This window comes from Rhipicephalus microplus, chromosome 7 (assembly GCF_043290135.1).
Source record: "Rhipicephalus microplus isolate Deutch F79 chromosome 7, USDA_Rmic, whole genome shotgun sequence".
NCBI classification, from domain to species: domain Eukaryota; kingdom Metazoa; phylum Arthropoda; class Arachnida; order Ixodida; family Ixodidae; genus Rhipicephalus; species Rhipicephalus microplus.
Window position 1 is genome coordinate 37,920,343 of NC_134706.1, and position 19,137 is coordinate 37,939,479.

Below are 19,137 nucleotides of genomic sequence, written 5' to 3' on the forward strand. Positions count from 1 at the left end.
AATGTTTCATGTGTTGGTGCTTCTACGCAGCTTTGGCACGGAACATTTCCTCTCGGCTTGAGAGCAATCGACAAGAGGCCTCGCGTGTGATGCAATGTGATCGCATACGCCCTTCGTGTTACTGAGATAGCCAGCTCGGTTTGTATCTGCTTCAGCCACGTTCGTCTCCAGCGCACACGTGCCTCTAGTAGCAGTTAAAACATTGAATGCGCGTCCTGATGTTATCGGTTCGAACTTTATAAAGAACATGGTTGCGATGACAAATACCCACTGAGTGTCCATATAAATTTCCATATGAAGAAAAAAAGTCGAAGTTAGCACCAAGTTGTGCAAGCCTAGAAACAGTGTAACTGGACAGTTCTGGAGATTCATCTGTTGCTTTCAGGTTCTTCTAGGCCTTAGCTAGCTGACGCAAATTGCTTTTAGCTTGTTTCTAAGTCGTTGTTAGGTTATAGCTAAGGAATGCTTGGTCGTTTCTACGTTGATTTTCAGCGCAGACATGTTCATGTTAAACCACAGACAGTCTCAGACATGGGCACGTCGTTTTTGCCGTAGGCCTCTCACGGTTTCAACGTCTTCTCCGAACCACCATCGCCTTTTCTGTTCTGTAGTATTATCTTGTACATATACACAAAATCTTTAGTTTGCCGCTGTTGCTTCGCAGCAACTTGTTGGGCCAGTCGTTGCCTCCTTCCTTTTTAGAATTTGCGAGTTGTGGTGTTTACCCAATTTCTGTGGCACATAGCTCTTTATGATAACTTTATGTGGCAGTCTGCACAGTGGCCCGTACTGGATAGGCTGCACAAATTACGGCTAACCTATACAATCTCGAAATTTATTATTGGTTGTCAGTCCTTTCAAAGAAGATGCGCACCTGGTTGTAGAATGAGGTTAACTGCATTGTGTTTTCAGAGTGGTTCGAGCGAATCTACTACCTGCCTGTGCCTGGTGTCGAGCTTTGTCCAGGAAACCATGGGCCGTCTGCAACAGTTCAAGGACGACCTGCTGGCGTCGTGCCTGGAGTTGGTGCTTCGCGCTCCGAGCCCCGCTGCTCAGGAGCAGATCATTACGCGTGTGCCTGCTCTTAAGGTCACTGCTTGATGTACCCTGAATAATTTATTTGTATGCTACACAATCAATGCCAGGAGTACTTACTTTTGGGCTAGTCGATTCGTTCGAGTAAAAGTGCTCATAGTATTCAATTGACGGGGATATAAAAAATGACGCCATGTGCTCATGTCCTCTTGCCCTTTCCTTTTTGGTCGTCATGGGCTAGTCAATTCGTTGAAGTAAAAGAGCTCATAGTATTCAATTAACGGGGATATAAAAGATGTTGGTATGTGCTCATGTCTTGCCGTTTTTTTTGTCATTTTAATGATGTGGCCTTATTTTTTAAAATAGGAGCTCTATAAATCACTTATTGAGGGACCCCAGGATTTTAATTGAATTATAAAAACATGGTTCGTGGTGACATACGGACTAGTGTTTTGTTGTTATTCTTTCCAGCAATCATGCAGGACAGTCTCCGGCAACATTGGAGACTGTTCTGCATGACTGCCAGCGAAGTTGTTTTTTAGACGTCAGTGATCATACTGGTACTTGCTATTATAGAGCCTGCGCATGGGTGCGTAGTTGAAGGACAAAGGTGCTGTGTTTCATGACATCTAGTGGTGTGTTTCTAGCCACGGGACGCTTTTACACATTACTCCACTGTACTTCAGCAAAAGTGACTTTAAATATGTGTTTGGCATACGAAAAACCAAGGCCAGGCCATCTTGGTTTTACCTTGTTCCTTTGCAGTCAGTATGGCATCGTGGGTGCACCCAGTTTGGCTAGTTTTAGGCAGGCAGTCAGTTTTGTTACAGCGAAAGCTGTTACAAGGTTACAATAGCTGTTTTTGGCGCGGTAGGTGTCCGTTGCCGCCACCACCAGTGTCCATAACCACTATCGCATGAAATAAGAAAAAAAGATGCAAGATGGTATGGGGTTCGAACCTGGGCCCTCATCGTGATTGCCTAGTATTTTACCACACAGCCATACCAGTGCTTGAAACTCCTTCACAAGAAGACCTTGTATAAGCTTCATGTCAGAAAGAAACCACACTAAAATAACCACCAGACATCACATAATTCAAATCGTGTTATGAGTGGTCGTTGAATGCTTGCAGCCCATTACAAAAAACTGAGTCATAATTTTTTGCCGTCATCAACCACAGCATTAACGAAGTAAATGTAATGCCTTACAAATATGTCGCAACTTATGATCTGTGCTGCATTTATTACCTTACAAGTGTATTTGTACATAATAGTAGCCCCGAGAGAGTTTACAGCGGGCTCTAGAAATGCTGCTTTTTCAGCTTTCCCTGGACTGTGTTGTGCTTTCTGCGTAGGCCTGCATTTTGTTTGGCGACTGTTAGTAACATAAGAACGCAGATCTTCAGCTTGAAGCAACTAAGGTGGCAGATATTTTCCGGTATAGATGGGCAAAAAGTTTGAGTTAATCAAACTCCTGCAATGGAGCAGTTTGAATTAGCAACCTTAAAATACATTGCACACTTAATGGGCCAATCTAAAATGTAAGATATGTTTGAATTATCCAAAAGCTTGAATTATTGAGAGTCTGCATACTTACCATAAAAAAAAACTGCAACTTAATCCCGTGTTTGCTTCAGTTCATGAAACAGTGCACGACGTTTTCTCTATAGATGGCCTTGCAGCAGGGTCTGAGCTTCCTCCCACTGGCCAAGTCCACGCTGGACACGCTTCAGCGATGGGAAAAACAGCTCCCAGCAGACATGCCAGATGACTGCCTCCGGAAGGTCCTGCCAGGGCTGTGTCCTTACCTCTCGCTAGGCACACGATCAGGCAAGTTTCTATCATTTTTTTTAACGAAGTTTGCTCACCTACACTCCCAAATTTGATATGGTTTAGTTGAGGTCTCCTACTTTGACAAATTGTGAAAGGAAAAGTTTTAATACCTCATAAAATAAGACAGAAATATACTTTATGTGGTTTCGAGGTTTTATTAGTGTGTCCTTAGTATGGAGGGAATACTTGATACAATGAGTTTTTGGAAATAATAAGGTAATTTTGCCAACTATCTCTCAGCTGCTGCAGTCTAAAAGGTGGGAGCGAGCGAGATTGTCATGTTGACCTACTGCGGGGTAATTTTTTTTTACTACTATGCTTGTTTGTTTTTCTCTTAGTGTAGCTAAGGTCAACTTAAGCATAACTATTATAGTTAAGTGGTCGCCCAAACAATGGGCTTGTGGACTTTGTGTCCACAAGCCTTAATGTCATGCAAGTTTTTTTCTGCATTTCCCCTATGGCTCTTAAATGTATATAGAAAAGTCGAGAGTAGGAGTATATACCCAAATGCCGTGCAGGTTTGTTCACGGACCCGTCTGCGGACATAAAGCTGCCCAGGCCTCGGGCTGCGCACAAGATCCCATTGAAAATGCTTTTCAAGAAGAAAAGAGAGCAGGAAAAGGTACAGTCCAGCAACTGATCGATTTTATGGATTGTTTTGCTATGCTACGCTGCTGTCACAAAGAACGTTGGTAGACCGCAGAACTTGAATTGTTACCAACAGGGATACAGTGCATTGTTGTGTATAAGAACATAGTAGGCTTGTACAAATATGCTTCGAATATTCAAACGAATAATGCGGTATGATATGCCTGGGTAGGGGTCGACGCTGCCACCCAGGATCCGGCGAAGGACGACTCTTGCGACGCGTCTCACGAACAAGTAGAAGATGCATTTAATTTACATATTTGTAAGAGAAGTACATTGCAACGAGAGCGTACTGATGCGCCTTTCTGTCACAAGGGCCCAGAGCGCACTCGAGACGAGCGGGCCAGCGAAGTCCAGAGAGAGAGCCCAGCGCACTCCCGACACGCTCCTTTTATAGCCGCCCGTGCACGCGCTAGATGCCGACTGCGTACAGCAGGCCTGCTGATGCACGTTCCTCGCAGTGCGCCAAGAAATTTCCCGCGTTCCTGTGGAACGCGGACAGCGTATGGCAGGTACGCCGATGAGCGTCCCTTGCATGCCGGTTCCTTGTATTTCCGGTTATGACAGCTCATCCGCCGTCCGAAGAGGTCACCAAAGGGCTGCAGTGGCGCTGCTTCCTGAAGTGGCCGTAGTTCGTCTCCGTAGGCGCAACACTGTCCACCACAACACAGAGACACTCACCACATAGCAGGTTTTACGGTAGGTGCACCTCGACGTCGTAAAGAGGCCCAGCACATCACACGCTTGGTCACAGCATGGGACTGTCCACAGCTGCAAAGGCCCCGTCACCGCTGCCTGGTCGTCCACTGGCCGAAGGAAGCAGGAAGCCCTACCAAAGGGCCACAGTCCGCAATAGCTGGTTCGTCGGGTCCACCATGCCGTGCTGTTAGACCGGTAGGCATAGCAATATTCTGCCTGCCTTTAGCGGGGAAGACGCTCTCAAACCGGACACCCACACTGAGAACACTCAGCTCTCCCGAGAATCACCAGGTGTAACTTGCTGCAAGGCTCGTTGTATTTGCACAGGCCTTGTCTTAACTTTTTAAATATTGCAATGGGTATGAGCCGAGAGAGGAGAAGAGGAGGAAGAGGTGAACTGGTGGAGATACCGACACCATTATTACCCAACCATCAATCTCGCCCTGCAAATAAACATCCTTCGACTTTAACCATAACAATATATCGTCACGGGGGTGAGAGAATGAATGTAATAAATATATTTACAAAATATACAGGGAGAGTCGGAGGCAGTTGCGGCCAAGATGGATGTACAACAGCAACAACACGAGTGCGATCGCATTCATCGTCTTCGTCGTCTACCTGATGCTCTCTCGTTCCCGATGTCGTGTAAAAATATTTTGCAGGTTTGTTAGGTAGTGACAAATATGCCCATTTTTCTCTATAATATGTGGTATATATTCAATTCGAAATTATTCTACCAAAGTCGCTATTCGCTTCGAATTCGCTTTGCACCAAAAATTCACCATTGACACAAGCCTTGAACATAGACATGGCAAATTGTGACATTGGTGTAATAAGTTATTCTACAGTGTAACCCCTTTGTAAGAGGCACTGATATAAGAGACAAATGGTTGTAAAAAACACCAGTGTGTTCTTTGTAAAATACGGGTTGGTAAGAAAATGTATACGAGGTACCCTGGTTATAAGAGACATCCCCTATAAAAGGTGGGGATTGCTGCTCAGAGCATGCCTCTTATGAAGGGATTTCACTGTATATAAAGTAGGGGCGTGGCAATATTCAAAATTAAGATTTTTCTAATAGTGTTTGCTATACAATTAGGTTCGCAGTAGGATGTTACTATTCGAACTCCCGGCAGAAGACAAATACAGTCATCAGATTAACAGTAGCCCTTTCAGATTTTCAATATGCTTCATCCCATTACACTCTCGCATTACGGCAAAGCTGCTTTTCAGGCTCTGCTACAATCGCAAATTTATTGAATCGAAAAAAACGCTAGTTTCAACGTGGCGATGATGATAAATGCAGCAATCACACAAACTTTCAGATGTTCTTATATATCGATGTTACAAGGCATATATGGAACTCTGGACTCGAAGGGAATCAGTCGAACATCAGTTGGGCATCCACAGAACTTGAAAAAAGAGGAGAGGCTGAGAAAATACAGCAGAATCTCAATGATACAATTACGGTTTATGCGACTTTCGCGATGATACAAATTTTCAGGTTGCTTCGGATGGACTACAACTGTAGAAAGTAAGCCGAACGATTATGGGAATGATTTCCCCAGCCACCGCGGATGATACGAATGCTTCATTGACAGCTGCATGCGAACAGCGCAACATGGCTTGTCTGCAGGAGCAAGGCCTGTTAACACCTGGCCTCGAAGGGAGTGAACGCAGCAAAACTCACATGATTTTTCCTCACTTCGCCAACTATAAGTTGCTAGAAAACCACGCTGTGAGAGAAATTGGTCGGAGACCAATCTTTCTGCCATGCCACAGCAGATCGCTATTTTGCTTCACGGCATTGGGTACACACTGGTTGCACTAGCTCTTAAACCATGTGATGTAAACAACGACGATAGTTATAGCGCGAGAACAAAACGGCGACACAGAGACAAGAAGGACACGAAAGACTTGTCTTTCGTGTCCTTCTTGTCTCTGTGTCGTCGTTTTGTTCTCGCGCTATAACTATCGTCATGCCATACCAACTAGCCCAAGCTGCCACACTTCTAAGTAAACAACGAGCCACAAATTCAACGTGGCGAAAAAGGCGTTGGCGGGGGCTTGCATTGGCGCAGTCGTAAACTACCCGCGCTGCACAGCAAAACTCACAGCCTTGGCAAGGATGCGTTCATCGAGAGCCTGGTTTGGATTACGTTCGCTGAGAAGACCAGAAGTAGAAGAAGGTGCAGCAGCAGTGAGTCGGCATACCCTAACATGTCTTGCTTTTGCACTGAACGCTGAATCTGTCGCCGCCGCTGCCGGTGCATCCGCTCTAATCGTTTCTGCTGGCGTATCTCCCAAAACAATTGTACAGATATAAACCGTTTCTTCTCAGTGCTTTGTACACACAACTAGAACATTTTACCAATTTTAATGCTCAGGAAATGGGCTTAATGGAATTATTTATTTTTTCCGCTTTCCCTCCCTTTGATGCCAAGTGCAAGCGCGCTTTGAGTGCCAGCAGCAAGAGTGAGAAAACTGCAGCCGTTTATTGAGAGGCGGTGAAAGCAGGAAAGTTCAAAAGAACATCATAAACATCATGGAAGAAGTAGTCGACCCCAAGAAAGTTCTGGCTCATCTTCATAACCAGCTTTAGATTGTTCTTGGTTGATACGAATTTGGGATAATAGGAATAATTTGGCAGGTCTCAGCTTCAACAATTTGAAACAGTCTCGAACTTTACATAATTCAGTCTATTTTCCGATCACCAAAAGACAGAAAAAAAAATATACCATCTCTCAATGAAGGGAACCGTCTGTCTTGATTGGCTGCAGAAAGAGCGGCCAACTTTTTTGTGGGGAGAAAATTAGTCAAGCAGTGTTCCGGGCAAGCAACCACAGGTTTTCTGCTGTTACAAATAATCCGCATCAGCTACCATGGATCTTCCAGGCCACTTGCACCTCCGCGTTTGGTGTGAGCATGCCTTTATGCATACGCTCAAGAACATGTGTGGGTGTGTATATCAAGGAGTGAGTAAACATTTTCACCTGCTTACTTCACTACGACCAGTTACCAGCTAGATTGACAGCAAGTTCTACAACACGCAGCTCTTCTTGCATGCGTTACCAGTGCATGTCAAATTCGAAAAGCAGCACATGTGTGTAAGAGCTCCCTCAAAATTTACTGTCGGCACATTCACAGTGTGACGTACATACGACACCCACGATAGCGCTAAGTCAATGCGCCTGCATCTTTCCGCTACTCCAAGACTCACTAATACGGATTGCAAAAGTATGGCCTTCCTCAATGCTCATGCATTTGTGTTTCTATGTCCCAGCTCCAAGAAACGGAACTTGAGGCGCTGCGACGCAAGATCCTCGACTTCTTGGGAAGCCTTAATGGTGAACGACGAGCGTTTCTTATGGCCGACTTGGAGAAGGAGACACTTGCTGCTGCTCTGACGTGGGACCCCGAGACAAAGGAGCACCTGCTCTTTGCCGTGCCGTTTCCGGACGCCAAGATTGACATCTCTTTCGGTACTGGTCGCTTTAAAACCAAATTTCAATCACTTAAAGGTTAAAGGTTTAGTGTTTGACATTCAAATTGTGTAGATCTGGAGCAACCTCTGTGCAGAACTTCACGTCTGGCACGCGACTAGATGCATTGCAAAACAACCATAAATGCGGGAATTTTATATGGCAGCATTATAGAAACCTTTCATCAAGCTTCTGGCCCTCATCTGTCCTGTTGGCCACACAAGCAAATGTGCTTAAATAGCTTCTAAAATGTGCCACATTTTTCTACGCCTTATCCCAAGGTTGCAAGTTCGGGCCCCACAAGAGGAGTTGTCTTTCCATCCACTTGCTTTCTTCACTTCTATGTCAATTACTAAAACACAGAGCAGTTAACTTCCTGCATACCTTCCTTGGCTTTATTATGTAGTGGTGTTCTTAAGGATGTGTCAAAAAAGGAGCCCTCAAAATTGTCTTCTATCATTCATTCATTCATAGCAAAAGTCTCATTCTAGCAGACTTAATACCTTCAAGTAGTACGCGAGGGCTTATTAGTCAGCTGTCCGCTCGCATGTGATGCCAGCTTGCAAAGAAAGACTGTCGCACAGTTGCCATCATGGCTACAAGGGGCACTGACTAACATTGTCAGGTTTGAATGCACAATAGCCGATAAAGGGGACAAGAGGACAACCACTGCCATAGCTCATTTGGTAGAGCATCAGGCACACTATTCAAAGATTGCAGGTTTGGAGCCTGCCGACGGTAAGTTGCCCTTTTGTCCACTTCACTAAAATTCTATATCACGATTGCTACTATATGCTTATTACAACAGTGTAATTAAACATCCCTTTTAACAGGGATTTCAAACACACGGCTGACGGACTGCATGCGGCCCACTGACCTTTCTCAAGCGGTCCACGGCATCATAAGAAATAAACTTTTGTGACTTAGCTAAATGGCTCTTACTTTATTTCGCGCGTATTCATACAGGAATGGCGTCATGAATTTTTTTCTGGGGCATCTCATGCGGTCACTATGTTTCGAGACATCAGCATAGCACAAAAATTCTATTTCAGTACTTCAGCCATTCTGCAGATTGTGTCGATTCAATATATTTCTCGAGACTTACATCACAACCCTGTCAGATATGACCCATACCTTGCATGTGGGAAAGACATTCCTTCAAATGTCAACTTTTTGGGACATTTTCTTCAAATACCCTCTTGCACACCCACTCCGACCTTTTTTCATTGTCACAGCCCCTGTCGGACTGAATTTCAGTATTGCAGCCTGCTAGTTTACACGAGTTTAAGGCCCCTGCTTTATACATTCGCTGGCTTCATTATGTGCTGGTTTTCACAGTTTTTTTTTCCCGTTTCTCTCGAAGATGGCTTCCTGCCACGTGTGGTTGAGCTGGCCCGCTTTGCTGGTAACCGCCAGACAAAAGTTGCCGCCTGTGAGCTCCTTCATGCCCTAGTTCTCTATGCAGTGGGCACGGGTGTTCAAAACACAGAGAGAAGAGCCAAGGTACATGTCTTAGTATGATTGTAGCACTCTGGAACGAACACTTTACTGTGGCATTATTAGGTATTGTAACAAAATTGAATCACAAAAGAAAATCAGTTTGTTATATCGTAAAATTTTTTGTAAATGTATATTGTAACACTATATTTAATCCAAGATTATTTTTCATTTACTGCATTATAACAGATATTTTGTAATGTGCAGGTTGGTTATATCGAGGTTTGAGAGTTATAAATGGCACTGCTCGCCAAAGTTTTGCTGCTATAAGTCCATGGACATCTTCAAGCAATCTTGTGGTGGCTTTTTTTTTTTTTTCAAGTTGAAGGACCTTAGAGTTTTCATGTTTGGTCACTGGGGGTACTGATAAGCTTGTGTTTACGAGTCAGCAGAAAGAAAAGAAACTCCTTAGGGTTGCTTATGAAGTACTAAAACGGGTTGGATGGAGAGAGCCTTCACGCGCTGACTTTATTTTATCTCTCTGTTGTTATCAGTATCTACGCAACTCTAGTGCCTGTGGTGAAGATGACGTTGTTCATCACCCATTTATATTTTTTGTCTCACTAGTATTCTTGGCGCTGTGGGCAGCCTCATATGTGTGCTGCTTTTAAAGCTTTTGCCCTTGAAAAATTCGTACTGACATATCTCATTGCTGCCCATTATGTCAGTGCATTCAAAAGGTACGTGAAGTTCTGGCAGGTGGTGCCACCTGATTTCGAGGCTATAATAAACTTTTCGTGGGTCTCCTCTGCATGCAAGGACACTCCATGCAAATAATCGGACACAGAAAACATTTAGAATATATCTTAACCGACTTTTAAAGTGTACCTAAATTCTCGTTCTCCCGATTGTTGCCCATCGTGAGCACGTCCACCATTGACATAGCTCTACAGGAAGGGCAGAGAAAGTTGTAGTGACGTCACACCAGATCATAGTGAGGTGAGTGACCTCCGTACCTCGTCTACGTACGTAGCGGCAAAGCATCGCGGCTTCTGCAGGTAACCGCGTTTTTGTTTTGCAAGTTTGTGACGGCACATTTGTTTTCCAGGTGCTTGTGTAGCACTTGTGTGCAAGAGTAGGCAATACTCAGCATGAAAGCTTTGTATGGTCATGTGACTAAACCACCTACAGTGCTACTCGTTGGCTGACTCGGCGCCCAGAAATCGAAACGGAAAGTTGTTCACATAAATAAGGTGATATTAAACTATTTAGCGATAAATGAATCTTCGTTGGCGTATCATGCTTCTCGGAGCTACTATAAGAAACACTTGCTGCAAAGAACATGCAAGCCATAAATATAATGGCACCACCCCTTTAATTAAGTCGGGACGTTCCTCCTCAACTTTCACCACATCTGCTTCTGCTGACAGCCAAATATAAAAATTGGTCTTGTTGATAATGCACTCTCGTTTCTTGTGTATTGCTTCTAGTGTGCATGACCCCGACTTCTCAAAGGCAATTTTTTCGTTTCCACTGCTACGCAGTGCAGAGATCTTTATAATTGCTCATATCTGCTGTGTAGAGAATCTATGCAACACCTTTGAGCTTGTAAGCAAGTCGCATAGTCATAGCCACCTGCACAGTTACAAGTTTTGAACACTTTCAAACTGACCGCTGTGCTGGATTGACCTCTCGTCTCGCAGTGTCCCATGGTTCATCTGTACCAGCACCTGTTTCCCGAGCTGCTTCACTTGTCCTGTGACCCAGACCAGGTGAGTTAGTTTTAACATAAGTATGAACTTGCGTACATTTTGTGTAGAATTATGGTGCATTGGTGTGGCGATATCATGGGGCAGTGAAAAATGAAAACTTGAAAGAAAGTGATAAAACATCTACATTCACCGGGCGGCAGCACTCACTTGTCGGCTCTGCTGTTTACTCAGACTGCACAGACCTAGAACTAGCGTTAGCGTTAATGCATCAGCGTTAGTGTTAATAGTGTTAGTGTTAGTGTCGGCATTGTAGGTTGTCAGTGAAAAATCGTCATCTTGTCCGCGACTGAAAAGTCGAGAAAAATGCGAATAAAGTATGCATAATAAAAATTTTCGGTTTGAACTGAGAATGCAACCCATGCCATCTGCGTGGCAAGCAGGTGATCTACCACACAGCCACGTCATTGCTTGGAACTGCTTTAGAAAACATTCATATAAAATATATGATTGATATGTGGGGTTTAATGTCCCAAAACCACCGTATGATTATGAGAGACGCCATAGTGGAGGACTCCGGAAATTTCGACCACCTGGGGTTCTTTAACGTGCACCGAAATCTGAGCACATGGGCTTACAGCATTTTTGCCTCCATTGAAAATGCAGCCGCCGCAGCCGGGACTCAATCCCGCGACCTGCAGGTCAGCAGCCGAGTACCTTAGCCACTTGACCACCGCGGCGGGGGAATGTCATGTTAATAGGAGTCTCCTTAATGCACGTAATATTTCATGGCAGAAGCATAAAGTGGCACCTGGTGTCGAAACATATTAATGGAGCAATAAGTGGGTGGTTTTAAGCTGCCCACCTACTACAAAATATGCAGCTGCGCCAGTGCGCATTTTACCTTACGGACCAGTAGTGGCTACTTCACCAAGTAAAAAAAAAGAACAACTATGGCATATTGGGCCTTGGCAACTATACATTCAGTAGGCATTCTGGGATAGTTTTAAATGGCCAGTGTTACGCGCGAAAACATTCTTTTCCTTGCAGCATGGATGAAGGCAATGCACACGGGTGCCGATTATGCGATCGCGTTCTTCTCTTAAAGACAGAGCTCGAGTGTCCTTGAAGGTTTTTTTTTTCTTTTTTCCGTCACTTAATTTTCCTGAGTGTGCTGAAGAAAAACTGCTGGTTAAATTGATATTGTTTACTTTCATCTCGGTCTTTTTCTCAGGTTACACAGAATCTTTTCAAGCCCCTGACATTGCAGCTGATGCACTGGTTTAGCAGCAAGTCAACTCGAGGTAGTCAGGAAAGTGCAGCCATCGTCGAATGCCTTTGGGTGAGAGGGACCTTTCGGGCTTCGTTTTTGAGTTACTGGCATTGATGAAGCAGTAGGTAGCTTGATAAAGCAGACAGAGTATAAACGGATTAAGCTTTGCCGTAGAGATGGGCAAGTACACTCAGAACTTATTAGAACAAAGTCATATCTGCCACAAAAATACATATTTATGTCTGAAAACTTATTATAAATCTATATTTGTTTCGCTGTATCTATGACAAAGCTGCTGGTCACTTCTTTATAACCAATAATTTGTTATATCCGAATTCGCTTTGAGTGCAGTAAATTTGAGGTTTGAAGGAAATTCGAAGTGGATAGTGATCTGGTTGAATAGTTTGAATCAAATAGAAAGGTATATTTATTGCATGTTACAAAGAAAAAGGAGCTTTTTTGTCTTGACCGTACAAATGTTAGCAATATTTTTGCAAATTGGAATTAGGCCTGTGTAAATGTCACTTTTCAGTCCAAAGTGAGCGGAGGCATCTTTGAATAGTGGCAAAATTGTAACATTAGCCAGGTGCAGCTCGCTACTATTAAATACTTTACGTTTTACTTTATGTGGTAAAATACTTTTACTTTCTATACCTAGTGATTATATATAATGTACCCCCAAATAATTTACCTTTAAAGTTTAGAAATCGTGTTTAAAATAAAGAAGTTAGAAAGGTAAAAAAATTTTCTTGATAACTAAATAAATGATGGTAATATGTACCTTTACTTTTAAAGTGTGGCTTTGCAGCAATGCACACTTTTTTTATAAGTGGTTTGATGGCATAATACTCTGACACTGCAGTAAAATTATCTTTTCAGTGTAGTTATCGCCCAATGTGTGTTTGTTAGTTCATTTAGAATGCAGCTTCAAACTTTGAAGCAGCTTAATGCTGTGCAAAATGAATTGTGCCCTGTAATATTAGTTTGAATGTTCGAAACCCTTAAACATTGGCCCATGCTTACTACATGTTACGTTGGTGCACACTGCAGGACACAGTCACGCAGTCGCAGGAGACAACGGTGCGCGACTTTGCCGCGCAGTGCCTGAAAGAATTTGTGGCATGGAGCATCAAACAGTCCTCTTCAAAAGTGAGCGATCTTTTTTGGATGCCGCAGACTACAAGGTCTTTCAGGCTGGGTGCCATGGGCCATGGCCCGTAAACTTGAATACTTGGCTGTGATTGCAGATTGAACGCTTGTGGTACACTCATACCTTCTTTTCACAAAGTGGCATATTACACAAAAATAACTTTGGATTTGGGACGTTAGACCCGACATATAAAAAATAAGTTAGTTATATCTGGAAATTCTCATTATATAAGTTTATTCCTAATGCAGTGTCTATTGTAAAACTATTTTTTGTTTACTTCATTATAACCAGTATTTCGGTATTTTGTTATATCCGGGTTCGTTATATTTAGGTCTAAGTGTAGTATGTTGGTTGCATTTAAACAGGCCCGTGAAATTCGGCTGGCTGAGGTCATTAAAATTTTTGGTCTAGCATCAATGCATTGTAAGAAAAAGAGCTTGGTAGAACCCTGTATCTTAACAGTTCATTTGTTCATGTGCATGATTTATAAACTGTAAAATTGGAACGAATTTTTAAAATTTGACTGTAATTGTTGCCGGGAAAAAAATTGTTTGCAATTTTTTTACCTAACTAGCTTACAAAAAGCTGCGACACAATTACTAGGATTTGTAGAGATGTGTGTGTGTTTGCTACAGTGTGTGTTTGCTACAGTGTGTGTTTGCTACAGAACTTTGAACAGTCTCCATATTAATTTGTTCATAACCATGGTCATTCTCACTGTAAAAAATACCATAATTTTTTTGTTTCAATTTATAAGGATGGGAAGCTCCACTTAGTGAATTTTCACCATTTAGCAACAGTATCGTAACCTGCTCAGAATCAAGCCCTACTAGTTTATAAAAATGAGCATGCCTGAAATCGTGGTGGCCTACAACTTTTCTCTATAAACAGCTGCCTCCAAGTAATTAATTAGAAGGTTAGCTATCAGGCTTTTGTTAATCAATCACTTCGGTGTCACTTTGGCTGCAGCCTATATTTCCACCTTGACGTAGAGTGACTCACTGTAAACAAAAGTGCCTAACTGTCACAGGATTTTCATAAAAATGCAGTCCGAAACGACACCTTGTATATTTGGTGTTGCTGCACAATTAAATTTGGTTGCAAGCAACACTTATCCAGTATGCTCCTCTTGTACTTTCGTTTGATTTGCACCATTGGAAACCATGATTTGAATTGATTTCTCATAGCCATTGCAGAGAATGGAAAATGATGGATGGGATTTCGAGGAACAAGAAGAGAGCAGAGTGGGTGAGGGAACAAACAGATGTTTAGGACATCTTAGTGGAAATCAAGAAGAAATGGCCATGGGCAAGGCGTGTAGCAGGAAGGCAGGATAACTCCTAGTCATTAAAGGGCCCCTAAACCACCAAGCGGTCAAAATTTAATTGAGGTGAGGAAGTTATGCTCGAGTTTACAATGAACACGTAGCCGTGAGAATTTTTAAAAATGGTGCTGTAATAGCAGAGCTATATGCGTTTGATGATCGAAACGCGACGATTGATTTTTTCCCTCTTTTCTACGCTACCCTCTTCCAAAACTGCTTGGCCCCTCCTCGCTGAGTCAGCTGAGGGCCTCTCTTCATCTTGCGTGGCATACGTCATCGCTGACGCGCTGTTCGAGACAGCGCCTGCTTCCGGTGGCCGCGATCTGCCACTCCGACGCCCCAGCTCGCCGTCAACTGTGTTTTGTGTGTCATCTGGATGCACTAATCGTTGACTAACCCCTGTTGCTGTCGTGCCGGCTTGTGCTCCTACGAATCGTGCCGGTATGGACCCTGTGTGCCTTACGGGCCGCAGATGTCGATTTGCAAGCGGCAACATGACCAAGAACAGCAAGGTTCACGCGAACAGCTGTTTGCAGAGTGACCGGAAGTCGTCGGTTGTTGTTCGGCAAATCGCAAGCATTGAAAGTGGTGACGTCATCGAGTTTCACGGGGGATGTCACACATGTCAGTGGCGAGAATGGTGGGGACTGGAAAGGAGAAGCTATTGTTTTTTTGAAATTGTGGCGCGCCCGCTACCTGTAGCGCTGCGGCGTATGGCATCGTTGATCGCGACGGCATTCCGCATTGATGCGCTTGTTTACTTGAAATGTTTGGGAAACTATCGGAGAGGGTTTAGGGGCTGGGTAACTGACTGCATTCCAGAGGGGGGAGACGTTAAGTTAGGTGGGCAGATGAGTTTAAGACCATGTTGTACCCGCACCAAACACAGGTCCAGGCTGATCGGAGAAACGTGGGAGAGGCTGTTGCTCTATAGTGGGCGTTATCAGGCTGATAATCGTGGTGATGATCTCTATCAGGAGCTGGAGAAGAGCCCGACCAACGTGAAGTCTGTACTCGGGCGCCTGTGCAGCTACTGCCGTCACCCCAGTGCATCGAAGCGCCTCGGAGCTGCCCTTGTCTTTAACAACATCTACTCACTGGTCAGGTGGGTGAGGGGCTTCTTACAAAATTGGCCGCGTATCTGCTTGCCTCACTGCAAATGTCGTCGAAAGACGATATTTTTCTGCCGGCCTTCTTTTGTGCATAGCGTTGCATTTTCAGCGCTGACTTAGAAACACCAGTGTCTTTAGAATTATGTATTTGTGTATTTTTTTGTAAAGGAACACACCACCTAATACTTACGTATTGATGTTGCACTTCACATACGTGTAACATTTGCTTTTTGATCGACATTGTTTACAAGTGTGAAAGCAGCCACCAGTTAAAAATGGCTGCACATTCAGCAAGTGCTTAAACTTGCTGAATGTGCAGGCCAGGTGGCTGAATCGTGTGACAGAGAGACAGACCGAAATTTCTACGTTATGCCAGAAGTATCCCAGAAAGACCATCATCATTAAAAACAGTGTTGCATTGTCCCTTGTGAAACCTTGCCCATTTCAGGGAGGAGGAGTCTCTGGTAGACATCTTCATCTTGGAGACCCTTGCTTACTTCGTCGACAGTTTGAAACTTGCTCATGCTGATGAAAAAACCATTGGTAAGTTCTATTCTGTGCACTTCTGCATTGCTTTCACCTCAGTCTGGATGCAGTAAAACTTGCATTTTGTAGCCTGTCACTGCTCTTGGTCAATCCAAATTTTGCCCACATTTTGTAGCAATGTAAGACGGCTACAGAGCTTGGCATAGTACAATGTCGTGCTAGTTTGTTGCATAGCACGACATTGCATAGCATTGTTGCATAGCACGACAGTTTGTTGCATGTCAATGTTAGCAGGATAACTCTCGCTGAAAGGAAAACCTAGAAAAATGCAAATTAATGTCTAATTTCTAGACTTGTGCGAATATTCAAATGTCTTGAACATTCAAATGAATATCACTGTGTTTGGATGCGCCTCGATTCGAATTCAAATTGTTGGACATTTCGAAGTACAGTTTAACCCCTTTGTAAGAGGCGTGCTCTTGGCAGCATTTCCGTTCTTTTATACGAGATGTCTCTTATAAGCAGGGTACCTCGAATGCATTTTCTTATCAACCTATGTGGTGCAGTGATGTCTCATACCCATTTGTCTCTTATGAAGAAGTTTGACTGTATTCGAAATGAACAAATAAATGCATATTACAGTCGAACCCCTTTACAAGAGACACAGATACGAGACAAATGGATATAAGAGACACCAGTGGGCCTACATTAAAATACGGGTTGATAAGAAAATGCATACGAGGTATCCTGCTTATCAGAGACATATCATATAAAAGACAAGAACTGCTGCCCAAAGCATGCCTCTTATGAAGGGGCTTAGCTGTAATGCGTATGTAACTTGTTTTGTGTGTGTGTGTGTGTGTGTGTGTGTGTGTGTGTGTGTGTGTGTGTGTGTGTGTGTGCAGGTGGTTTCACTGCAGTGCAGGGGTGTTAAGCAGTGAAAACGCCTCTTTGGGAAAAATCTTTATTGCCGTGAAGCCTAGTTTTAATGTTGAATGGACACCTTACTTTTTCATCGACTCATCACTTTTTTTTTTTCAGGTTTAAAAGCTCGTTATTCTTTCTTATGTGCTCTATGTATTGTAAATTTTAAAATGTGACATATTATACAAGTTATCGCTTGCATTCTGCCAAAATTTCAAATTTCAAAAAGTATTTTGCGGGTTTGTTGGGTCACAAGTCTCATGACAAATAGCCTGGTTTTTCTGTATATTATGGGATATATGTGCTATTCCAATTCGACTCAAAATTTTTGACCAAAATTACGACTCGCTTAATCTAACGTTCTCTATTTTCACAAGATTATAATTTCATTTCATTAAAATGGTAGCTTATTGCAGTGAAGCTATCTTAGTGTACACTGTGCAATGATAGTAGTAGTAGTACTAGCAGTAGTAGTGGTAATAGCTCTAGTTACCTATCATGCAGGTCACGTGACCAGTGGGGAAGTGTTACTGTCTACATTACTATTGGTGACATACCACTTTGGAATGTGTCAGTTTAGACAGGTTCTCTGAATTCCTCAGGCATGATGGGTTTTGAAACATTTGCTAGCTGTCAAAAAGGGTAGTCCTTGTTTTTAGGACTGAGAACAAATGCTTAGTCAAGTTTGACTCGCTTGTCGTATACATCGCAGAGAAATATATAAAACGATTGTGTCTCCAAGGTAAGGAAATAGCATGTGTTGGGGGGGGTATCTTTAAAAAAAATCCTAATGTCTTTAGGTGCAGATGAATAACTACACCACAATCTGTGTGTCATTGGATGAGAATGTGAAGGTCGGTACATGATTGTAGGCGACATTGTTACAGAAGTGTCTGGGTGTCAGTTTTGTGACAGGTGTCACTGCTTTGGTCTTTGGCAGGCACAAGACAACTTTGCTGCCGAGCGCTGGACAAGCTGCTGCGAATCATCAGCTCAAAAAGCGGCTTGCTGAGCAACACAAAGACCAAGCGGCGGTGGCCGTTGTGAGTTCGCGACCTGGTTTCAACCCTTTCAGATACGATCTCTGCGGTACTCCTTGTGAATTCGTCAAGCTTACGCAACATTATCGCGAGCAACTCAATGTTTTAATGCAACATAATGTTACAATATGCTTATATGTGTGTTTGTACTAATTAGTCTTAATTAGTTTTAACTATATATTTAAAAAGGAATCAAATCTCAGGCTAGAAATACTGTGCGATATTGTTTTTGATTAGGTTCATCTTCAGCTGAAAAAATTGTGCTTTTGACATGGCTTTCTGAAAATGGCACGTTGAACGACTTGTCATATGTGATAGTGCCTTCAGTAAAGGGATCATATGCTACAGTACACTGCAAAGTGAAGGTGAATGCAGATATGTTTAATACGAAGGAGGTTCAGTTCATCCAGACCTCAATGTATCGTGCTCTTTCTTAACCACTAGTCGAAAACTACCAAAAGCAAGCTGCATAGACAAACGTGTACGAAGTGCCCCGAGAGCTGAAGCAATGTGTTTTTATTTGCTTGACAAGTTTGCTAACATTTAGTTCTTCCTTGCTTGTTGGCTTTCGATGCGTTCCGGTCACGTAGTTGTACATTTTCGTGCTTCACGCCGCAGCGACGAGAAGAGGTCCGTCACACTGTCCATGGCCGTGGAGTGGCTGCTCTTTCAGACGAGTTGCCCGCAGTCCGACTGCCGCCACAAGTCCATGGAACTGGTCTGGGCTCTCGTTCCAAAGCTTCCAGGTGGTACATTCAGTTCATAAAATGGGTGTACAGCACATTCGCACTTGTTGTTCAGCACACTCGCGAAACAGGCTGCAGACTACTTGGGCTTCGAAGAAGTACTGCTGCATGAATTTTAAGTCTTGCGTTTTCTTTGTTATGAGCAGGCTGGCAGGCAGGGCATTTTAGAATAATGACCTGTCCGACAATGCACGTTTAACGCACATATGTACCCATAAGGTTGACGGGGGGGGGGGG

At 43.3% G+C, this 19,137-nt stretch overlaps 1 protein-coding gene across 4 annotated transcripts in view; it reads left to right on the plus strand.

Moving 5' to 3' along the window:
• Nucleotides 1–19,137, plus strand: part of LOC119180381 (DNA-dependent protein kinase catalytic subunit) — a 231,258-nt gene that overhangs the window by 39,122 nt on the left and 172,999 nt on the right. For all 4 annotated transcript variants that reach the window (XM_075869063.1, XM_075869064.1, XM_075869065.1 and 1 more), the window contains 12 exons: nucleotides 913–1,089; nucleotides 2,705–2,864; nucleotides 3,386–3,489; nucleotides 7,501–7,699; nucleotides 9,063–9,202; nucleotides 10,840–10,908; nucleotides 12,080–12,187; nucleotides 13,169–13,267; nucleotides 15,570–15,697; nucleotides 16,153–16,247; nucleotides 18,055–18,157; nucleotides 18,773–18,900. In XM_075869063.1, coding sequence (XP_075725178.1) covers nucleotides 913–1,089; nucleotides 2,705–2,864; nucleotides 3,386–3,489; nucleotides 7,501–7,699; nucleotides 9,063–9,202; nucleotides 10,840–10,908; nucleotides 12,080–12,187; nucleotides 13,169–13,267; nucleotides 15,570–15,697; nucleotides 16,153–16,247; nucleotides 18,055–18,157; nucleotides 18,773–18,900 — 1,510 coding nt within the window. The remainder of the gene's footprint in view (nucleotides 1–912; nucleotides 1,090–2,704; nucleotides 2,865–3,385; nucleotides 3,490–7,500; nucleotides 7,700–9,062; nucleotides 9,203–10,839; nucleotides 10,909–12,079; nucleotides 12,188–13,168; nucleotides 13,268–15,569; nucleotides 15,698–16,152; nucleotides 16,248–18,054; nucleotides 18,158–18,772; nucleotides 18,901–19,137) is intronic.